The sequence below is a fragment of the Gekko japonicus genome, unplaced genomic scaffold, assembly GCF_001447785.1.
Source record: "Gekko japonicus isolate JY-2015 unplaced genomic scaffold, Gekko_japonicus_V1.1 scaffold1248, whole genome shotgun sequence".
In the NCBI taxonomy this organism is placed as follows: Eukaryota; Metazoa; Chordata; class Lepidosauria; order Squamata; family Gekkonidae; genus Gekko; species Gekko japonicus.
The window spans coordinates 458814-468867 of NW_015171541.1; the positions used below are offsets into that span (position 1 = coordinate 458814).

At 46.5% G+C, this 10054-nt stretch overlaps 1 protein-coding gene across 1 annotated transcript in view; it reads left to right on the forward strand.

Annotated features, from left to right (window-relative positions):
• RGL1 (ral guanine nucleotide dissociation stimulator-like 1) overlaps nt 1-10054 on the forward strand; it is a 113573-nt gene that overhangs the window by 82315 nt on the left and 21204 nt on the right. The window contains exons 9-10 of the mRNA XM_015419648.1: nt 1226-1310; nt 4201-4290. Of these exons, the coding sequence (XP_015275134.1) occupies nt 1226-1310; nt 4201-4290 (175 nt within the window). The remainder of the gene's footprint in view (nt 1-1225; nt 1311-4200; nt 4291-10054) is intronic.

Consider the following 10054-nt stretch of genomic DNA (forward strand, 5'->3'; position numbering starts at 1 on the left):
CTCCAGGCCCCACGTGGAGGTTGGCAACCATATTTACAATATGTTAAAACACATATAAGAAATATAAAGTCATCTTTAAAAGGTAAATGTAAAGGTTCCCTTGCTCGAAAGCCAGTCGAATCCGACTCTAGGGTTGCGGAGCTCATCTCCGTTCCAAAGCTGTCCGAAGACGTTTCCGTGGTCATGTGGCCGGCATGACTAGACGTCGAGGCGCACGGAACGCTGTTACCTTCCCACCAAAGTGGTACCTATTTATCTACTTGCAATTTCTTGCTTTTGAACTGCTAGGTTGGCAGGAGCTGGAACTAGAGACGGGAGCTCACTCCGTCATGTGGCAACTCGGGTCTTGAACTGCTGAACTACCGACCTTCCACAGCCTGCAGTTCAGTGTCTTAACCACTTGAGCCGTATTAATTAGTGATAAATTATATGAAAACACTAAAGCTACAATATGTAAGAACCACAGTGATAAGGAAAGGAGGGAAGCCATAGACACGTGTTTTAAACATCAAGGGTTTGAATAGACAGGCCAGAATGTGTCTGATGCCTGTTGATGAAATAGGAGAAGGAAGGCAAAACGCACTGCGTAGCTAGCAAGAACAGAACGCATTGCTCAGGGTGCCAAGGAAGCCCGGCCTGGCAGCTTTGGTAAAGGTCAGAGCAAGTATTACCGTGGCCAGCTTTGGTACCTGGAAATGCCTGTAGCTGGTCTCTTTGTAGTTTCTGGGAGGTGCCACACAAACTGGCCCGTACCCAGACTTCAGTGCATGGAACACGGAGTTTCCTTCATTCCCTCTGTTCCTCTAACTCCTTCCAGGCTCCAGCAACCCCACGGTGTTGGGTGCTGGAGGGACAAGGGATTACATTGCTCCTCCCCCTCTTCTGCAAGCACAGCTCCACATATTGGGGGGGGGCTTGATTTCATCCCCTTATCTCTCTCCTTACTCCAGCCCCCTGCCCTCCCCCCGCATTCACAGGTCCCGCGATCCCAGGAAATGATCTTTCCATGGGTCAGAAGGGGCTGCAGAAAGAGAGAGAAACATGAAGGGAAACTCCATGTGCCTTCCATGCACAGATGGCTGGACGCAGGCCACTGAATACACATCCCTGGACCACCCGTTCAGCACCAGCAATTGCCTTGAATCCTCCAGCCAAACAAATTAGCTGGCGGTTTGTTTTAATATGTGAGAGAATCTCGAATTCACTCCGCTTTTCCGCTGCGCAGGGACAGGATGTTGATGTTTGAAGAACTGTCAGAAATTTTCTCGGACCACGACAACTATTTGACAAGCCGAGAGCTGCTCATGAAGGTGAGAAACAGCAGATATATCGATAGATCCAGATGGGTAGCCGTGTTGGTCTGAAGCAGTAGAACAAAGTTTGAGGAAGTGTGCTTGCACACAAAAGCTCATACCTTGAATAAAACTTTGTTGGTTTTAAAGGTGCCCCACTGGACTCAAACTTAACATAAGAGAAGCCAATGTTGGATCAGGCCAATGGCCCATCCAGTCCAACACTCTGTCACACAGTGGCCAAAAATACCAGGTGCCATCAGGAGGTCCAGCAGTGGGGCCAGGACACTAGAAGCCCCTCCCACTGCTGCCTCCCCCCACCCCAAGCACCAAGAAGACAGAGCATCACTTGCCCCGGAGTCTCTATTTATACCTTGTGGCTAATAGCCACTGATGGACCTCTGCTCCATATGCTTATCTCCATATGCTTCATTCTTCAGGTGTATCAGTGTTGCACTGGTTCTTACTGTTTAAACCTTGTGAGAACAGTGCATTCAGCTTTGTCTCTAAACACTCTCCAGCAAGTTGGTGTCTATCACTTGAAAGTAAGTGGAAGAAGGTACCATCAAGTTGCAGCCAAGGCTCCCTCTAAGCTGTGGAGTCTTGTGAGCAAAAATTCTACTTTGTGAGCCACCGGCATTAAAGTTGTGAGCGAGCGATTTGGCTACTGCATAAATTAGTTTGCTCTGGAGCCCTCCCTTCCTGAGCTAAGACAAAAAGGTGTGAGCCAGAGGCTAAAAAAACTGTGAGCTAGCTCACACTAACTCAGCTTAGAGGGGACACTGGTTGCAACTGACTCAAGGCGAGAGATGAGCAGAGGTGTTTTGTTTTTTTTAAGTGCAGTTGGCCAAATAAATCAGTCTTATTTCGTAGCAGAAATGTCAGAATGGGCACCTGTTTAGAATAAACTAGTCCTATGAAGGAACAGGGTCTTGTTTCAGCAGCTAGCATTGCTCAGTGGCCAGCTTGAGAATGAAGAGTGGTGGTTGATGGGCTGAGGCCTCAAGACAGTACCTTGCAGTGTGGCCTGCTGGTAGATCTTGTTTGCTGCAACTTTCTCTTTCAAGATAGTACCTGAGGTGCCTTCTCTGGGGATCATATTTGGTCCAGGGACTCAGTTGAAAAGAAATACCAGCTTTTAAAATATATGAATAAAGATCTCAGCGGTCGTGGTACAGGTTCAAGTCCTTGAGGGCTAAAAATGCTGAGAGAGACGGAGATGGTCACAGACCAGACCTTCAAGGATATTGTAGAGAGGTTCCACTTTTGTGGGATGGCAAATGCCTCAGCTGTTGGGGAAGGAGGGCGACATAGTTCTGGGAAGGGAGATCCACCTATATTCTGCCACAGTTGGGAGATACTTGTGGGGATGAGAGGGTGTTGTTTTCTCCTAGTGGGAGGTTCATTGGTTAGGAACCTAAAGAGATGGGTCGGAGACATATTCGCCCTGTCTGAAGTTTGTGGAGATCGCATGCTGAAAATAATACAGTGTATGGTAGAGGATGAGTCAGTGTTAAAGTACATGGCAGCTCCAGCACTGTTGGGAGATGTAGTCATATCGTGAGGGAGAGTCAAGAAGGTCAGGTCTCTTCAGGAAGCTTAAAAAGGTAAAGGTTCCCTTGCTCGAAAGCCAGTCGAATCCGACTCTAGGGTTGCAGTGCTCATCTCCATTCCAAAGCCGAAGAGCCAGCGCTGTCCAAAGACGTTTCCGTGGTCATGTGGCCGGCATGACTAAACACCAAGGCGCACGGAACGCTGTTACCTTCCCACCGAAGTGATACCTATTTATCTACTTGCAATTTCTTGCTTTCGAACTGCTAGGTAGGCAGGAAGCTTGGATGTTATTTAAACCCGCTGTAATATTTGAGCAGATTGAAATGTACACTACAGATTAGAAAGAGCGTAAAAAATTTCAATGGAATGCCTGTGTGTACTAGCAATATCAGTGAATCCATAGAAGACAAGGAAGCTTTTATTAAATGACAGAAAGGAGCAAGTTGCTACAGGAATAAACAATCATTTTCTTTAAAAATTCTACCAAGAGCTGAAAACCAGCTGGGGAGGCCATCAAATCTTTAGACAGCAAAGGTGTGAAAGGAATAAAGGAGAACGTGGTGATTGCATTCAAGCTAAATGAATGCTTTCAACCAGTTTTCTCTGTGGGGGGGAAAAATGGAAGTGAGACCCACATCCAAACCATTTTTTTTTTTGGGGTGGTGGTGGTGGTGCTTGAGAAGCTATATCAAATTGCTGGCCCCTGCAATTATGTCTAAAAGCAGCCCAGTGAATAATGGCAACAGGCTAATTACTCTGTGATCAGAAGACCCAAAAAGTGTTGTGAAATATGGCTCCCATTCATAAAGTTGTTGGGAAAAGCAGTCTCCGAGGCCTGGGCTGCTGGAATGTTGAAACCAGCATTCTCATTTCCTGACTTGTCTCCTTGTTAGTCAGCAAACCAAAGAGATTAGTCATAATACCCCCCCCCCCATTCAAGCGAATTAGAAAAACACCAGATGATTACATAATGGACGGGGGAACTGCTTATTAACATGCATTTTGAAAGTTAAGGACAAATAGTCCCTTAAATTGTCCAAAAAAACCAAGCAAGTTTTATTCCAGATACGTTTTGATTCAGGGAAGTCCAGAGGTCAGCTGTACTCTTCTGTACTCTTCAATTGGACCAGAAGTATTTTGTAAGCACTCTTGGCTTGTGGCATTTTGGCACAGTCGTTCTCCACAATGCCAGCATACACAAAAGCTCAAGCAATTCGCCTCCATAAGCAGGAACATGAACCACATGTTTTCTGGACCGGAGAGGGCGGCGTATAGTTTGCAGTTTGTAGAGAAAATATTGACAGGATGTTTGGTGTGGTATCTTCCATTATTTGCCGCTTTCTTCCACCCACAGGAAGGAACTTCTAAATTTGCAAATCTGGACAGCAGTGTGAAAGAGAACCAGAAGAGAACTCAGAGGCGGCTTCAATTGCAAAAAGATATGGTGAGTTCTTAACTTCATCCCTGAGGTAATTAGGCTATTAAGAAATTACAGTCCCTGTCAGAAGCTGCTGTTCTCTCCAAGCAGTATGAAAACATAACAGATATCTACCTTATGTTACCTCACGGTTTTAAGAATAAAAGTTGGTTTTTATACCCCGCTTTTCACTACCCAAAGGAGTCTCAGAGCGGCTTCCCTTCCCTTCCTCTCCCCACAACAGACACCCTGTGAGGCAGGTGGGGCTGAGAGAGCTCTGAGAGAACTGTGACTGACTCAAGGTCACTCAGCTGGCTTCTTTTGGAGGAGTGGGGAATCAAACCCGGTTCTCCAGATTAGAGTCCACCACTCTTTAACCACTACACCAAACTGGAGCACACCTTGGCCCAATGCAGACAACACTTTTGGATCCTGTTCTACAAGGAAAGCCTCCTTCTGCTCAAGGAAAATGCTTCTGTTAGTGGAATGGATCCTTGGGAGCTAGCCTATAATGTGATTAGCATTAGCCATGGTTAGTTGTCCTAGGCCTGGATCCAAAACTTGCTGGAGAGGCAGGGAAACTGCCCTAGCCATGGTTTGCTATATGCAGTGGTAATTCTTAAAAGTAGTTAGTAACGGCCCCTGCCACACGGCCTCTTTAAGGCGCGGCTTCGAAAAGCCACGCCAACGTTGACACGGCGCGGCGGGATCCCCCGGATCCCCCGGCCGCGGCCCGGGGTTGTGCTGGCGCAAGGACGCGCCGGCGATCAAACGTCCGGTTTGCCGCGGCGCGTCCATTTGAACCACCAAAGTAGGTGGTTCAGTTTGCGCCGGCTCATCCCGGGAAAGGGACAGTTTGGGTACGGAAGCCGGACGCTTCCCAGATGTTGTGGTGTGATCGCGCCAGTTTGATCCGGCCCCAAACTGTCCCACTCCCGGACCAAATCAGTGAGTGTGAACGGGACCACAAACCTCCTTCAAGCCACGGTTTCACCTTCTTAATTATGGTTTGCTGTATGCAGTGGTAATTCTTAACTGTAGTCAGTAAAACCTCCTTCAAACTACAGTTTCCACCTTCTTAACTATGGCTAGATATCTAGATATAATGCTTGACTATGATTAAGGAACACAAACCATGGTTAGACATTATATCTATATATGGCCCTAGAGATACAGTGTCCAAAGTGCTGCAGAATGCTAAGATTTCACATCTGCTGTCTACCCCTCCAGTTGCTGCTGTCTTCTGTTCATATAGAGGTTAGTGATACTGGAAGGTCAGCCAGATGCCCGTTCTTCCTGCCTCTCCTGTATTCAGCAGACTCACACTGGCTGATTCTGCATTGGCTTTTCCCTCCGTTGTTTTACGAAACCCACATAGGAACAGAAATTCCCCTCTGCATTGCACGCTGCTTTCACATCCTTTGATTATCGGATTTTATGGTAGTGTCCACACTCCATGCCACTTTCAAGTTCTTCGATCATTGGATTTTATTGTACCTTCTGCATAGATTTATGGCCGTTTTATGGCTGTTCAGGGGTGACTTTGCCATCAGTATGGTGTTGGTCCCGGGGTATTTGAATGTGGTTTTGAGCTGCACTTTTCCCTCCCAGTTGAGAAGATGTGGAACGAATGCTAGATGCAGAATCACCCACTGTCTGGAAAAGGAGCAGGGAAATTTCTGCGCAAGAGAAATCAGCAGAGCTGATTATACTAGGAAGTTGTCCCAGAAGAAAATAGAATGTCAATAAGGATGAAAGCAGTATTAGGAGACCAAGATAATAGGGCTATATAAGACAAATTGTGCAAAGAAAGGCTCCTGGGAGAAGTCTTCCCTTGCTTTTTTTCTAGTGTGCTTGTTCATCTGTGACTAAAGACAGACAGTAGGTTTTTTTAGAAGAGTTGAATCAGTTGTTTCCTGTGATGTTCGCTTTTATGTCTATTTCCCACTATGGTCTGTGATCAAACACGTTTTTCAAGTTTTAAAAGCACTATAAAAGCCTGCAAAACCTGTGAAGTGCTCAGCTAACTACACCTTGGGCATAAATGTGTGTATTAGAGTCCTGACAGTTGTTGAGGTGTCTCTCCTCCACCTCAGAAAAGCAGCTTTGGAGAAACTGAGAACAGCCAAACAGTGGGGAATCTCAAAAAGCAGTTTTCCTGCTAACTTCTATACCCCACCCCAGTGGTATTTCAAACTCCTAGTATGCTGGGAAAAGCACGGGGTGTGTGTGTGTGACTTAATGTGCAAAAATTAATAGGGAAGGAGTTAAACACCTCTTTCTTTCTCTCTCTCTTTCTCTCTTTCTCACCTGGTCCACTTCCTGAACCATGTGAGAGCCAGCATGGTGTAGTGGTTAAGAGCAGTGGACTATAATCCAGAGAATCCAATTTGACACACACACCCTTCCCATGAAGGCTGCTGGGTGACCTTGGGCCAGTCATAATTCCTTCAGAGCTCTCTCAGCCCCACCTACCTCACCAAGTGTCTGTTGTGGGGAGAGGAAGGGAAGGTGGTTGTAAGCCACTTTGAGACTCCTCAGGGTAGAGAAAAGCAGGGTATAAAAATCTCTTCTAAAACTACTTTTCAGAATGAAACAAAGGAGGAGAGGGGGCATCGGAGGTATCTGATGATATGGCTGTCATCTTTTCATCTTCAAATCACGGGGGGGGGGGGAACCCTGCTGTGTGTCTAGTCCATTTGATGGGAAACACTTGCCTCCGAATCTATTGGCTCCTGTGGAGACCATTTCTACCTGACGCAGGTGGGAGCAGGAGTCATCCTGAGGTACAGAGGGCTCTGTGTGTTGTGCGGTTTTGGAGTGTGGCAGCAAGCTATGCTGCTCTTGCAGCCGTGTCCCATGTCCCACAGCTTGAGAAATGAGGTAGCACATGGTTGGTCCAGGAGAAGGACTTGGGTAGGTTTGTCTGGAGAACACATTGTCTCTTTTATGTCCAGTTTGCCCCAGCTTTGTATGAGGAAGAAGGTTCTTAGGAAGGGACTTCGCTCTCAGGATCTGAAACTAGGCAAATAAACTGAACTAGGTGTGCTGTGTAGTACTGGGTGTTTGTATATGTTCCTCATATTTTATTATGCTATGGTTGCACTGAGAGCCTTTGGACTGAGGGTGGGAAGTACGTTTTCAGTCAATCGATCAATATACTGTAAAAGACTCGAGAGATTTGGACAGTGTGCACCCTAGAGCAGGGGTCTTCAACCATTCCAGATTGAACTGCAAGCCCATGATAAGAAGTCATAAGAAACATGTGACATGACAAGGGGGACACAGATTTATGACCTCGCCGGTGTGAGGGCCATAGCAGCAGACCAAAAGAGCCAGAAATAGGAAATGCATTCAAAGCACCAGGAGGTTACCGCGGTGCAGAACAAGCCAAGGGTCAGAGGCATGGATGATTCCTCTCCCCCACTGAGTGACTTTCACCTCATTGTCCTGCTGCTGCTGCTGCTGTTATGTGTGTTCTCTATGCAGCAGGGGGATAAAAACAACTTTGAAGGGGCTCACTAATTCTCCCTCTAAGCTGTGGAGTCTTGTGAGCAAAAATGCGACTTTGTGAGCTACTAGCATTAAAGTTGTGAGCCAGCGATTTGGCTACTACATAAATTAGTTTGCTCTGGAGCCCTCCTTCCTGAGCTAAGACAAAAATGTGTGAGCTGGAGGCTAAAAGAACTGTGAGCTAGCTCACACTAACTCAGTTTAGAGGGAACATGTGACCCAGCAGGAGGGTCTCTGTGGCCTACCTGAGAGCGCTGACTCAGGTGTTGAAGACCATTGTTTTAGAATATGCCCTGTAACCCTCAGCTCCATGGTGGAAATTGATGTGATCCTCAGCAGGCCAATTAGAAGATTTCCTTCATATTTGACTCCCACCTCTACAGTGTGTCCCTCAGAGAGGGCCTTGCAATTCTCCCCTCTTTAGTTCCCGTTTTTTCCTCTCAAACATAAAACCCCCCTCAAGATTTGTTTCCTGTTTCCTTGGTGCTTTAAGAACATTGGTGGTTAGTTTCCACTTAGTATACTACTTTCCTTTCTGCTACAGTTTCCCATTTTTAAATAAATGCTGATTCCTTGCAGCGTTTTTATGTAATCAGAACACAAGGGCTGGGGGAGATTCATTGGTGCTGATAATTATCCTGCACTCACGAGAGAAATCCCCTGCCCCCCTTTTCTTAAAGAAGTTAGTGGCCAAATTCCTACAGACTGGCAAAGGCATAACAGGGGCCATCTCTTGCAAGAAATCTGAATGTCCTTGTCAGTTTTATTCTTTATTTACAAATTTTGCATAGCACTTTTCTGAAGCTCATTATACAGTGGCAAAGCTAAGCAGTCAAGTGTTTCAGTATTGTATTTATTTTAAAAGTTCTCTCTCTGATATAATCTAGGATAATATTTCTGATGGTGTGTAGTCCATTATAGTGAGTAATGTTGGTATACACCACTTCTATGTCCATTGGAGTGAGGACGGTATTCTCTAGGAGGTTGTCCATAGATCGTAGCTCCTTCACTAAGTCAGTTGTTGTTGTTCAGTCGAACAGTTAACTGAACAACAGTAGTGCCCCACAAATAACCTGGGGCATTAGAAGTATTGGGCCTGAGGTTGGTGTCCATAAAACAAGACACCCCTCAGTTTGCCAGAAACTATGGGGTAAACAGGGTTGCATAGTTTATCAGGTTTGAGAAGTACATGAAATATTCCTAGCCAGGGGTCATTTCGTAGAAAAAGAGGTGCAGGAGCTCATTAGCATAACTCATTTGCATTGCCACACCCCCTGACATCATCGCAAGGGTGTCAGAAGGCAACACCCACCGCTCAGGCTCCACTGGACTGTTTTGGATTGCTAGCTATGGGGGGGGGAAGGTGCAGATCTGTCCTCGCAGAGAAGGGAGAGCTTAGTTTACTTAGAGAGTAAAGACACAAGGGCTGCGTGGGGGGCGGGGGCACAATGAGCTTGCGCCAGTTATCTAGACAAACGTCCTTAATGCTGTTCCAAGTTGGGCTCCCATCTTTGACTCCAGTGTAAAGCACAGACTCCACTTTTCAGGCCCTCTGGGCTCTTTACTGCTGGATCTCCGCTCCCGTGCGCTCCTGCAGGAAATGACCCTTGTTCCTAGCCAAGGTTCTTGAGCTGTCTCCATGTTGGTTTGTTCCTGTATACGTGTGAGAGCTAGGTTCAAGTCCAGGAGCATCTTAGAGAGCAACAAGATTTTGAGGGTCGAAGCTTTCGAGAGTCGAAGCTCCCTTCGTCAGATAGTGGAAGAAATGAGATTTGACTCTGGAAAGCTCCGACCCTGAAAATCTTGTTGGATCTTTAAGGTGCTCCTGGGCTCAGATCTAGCTGTTCCGCTGCCCTCTCTGCTTATGTCCCCAGTAGAAGCTTATCATGATAAGAATACGAGAAATAAAACTGATTTCTTAACCTATGGTAATATGCTACACACTCAGGGGAAATGTAAATCTTGGCAAGATATTGGAGATGAATTAATATTCAGTGGTTACTATATTATCAATCAGTGTGTCAAGATTAAAGAAAATAATTAACACAGAAGGTGGATCTCCAGGAGAGTAGACTGAGTTCAAACAGTTGATTACAAAACAAAAAGATCATTAACTACGATGGATATATAAGTTACAAGAGGGGGACCCGCGATACTCACGGGGGGGAGAAGAGCTCCGTCTCCTCCATCCCCACCCTCGATCTCCCCGAGGTGGCGGGGGCGGCGGCAGCGGCGGTGTCCCCCCCGCCCGCCTTCCTTTCGGCCTGGCTTTCCCCCC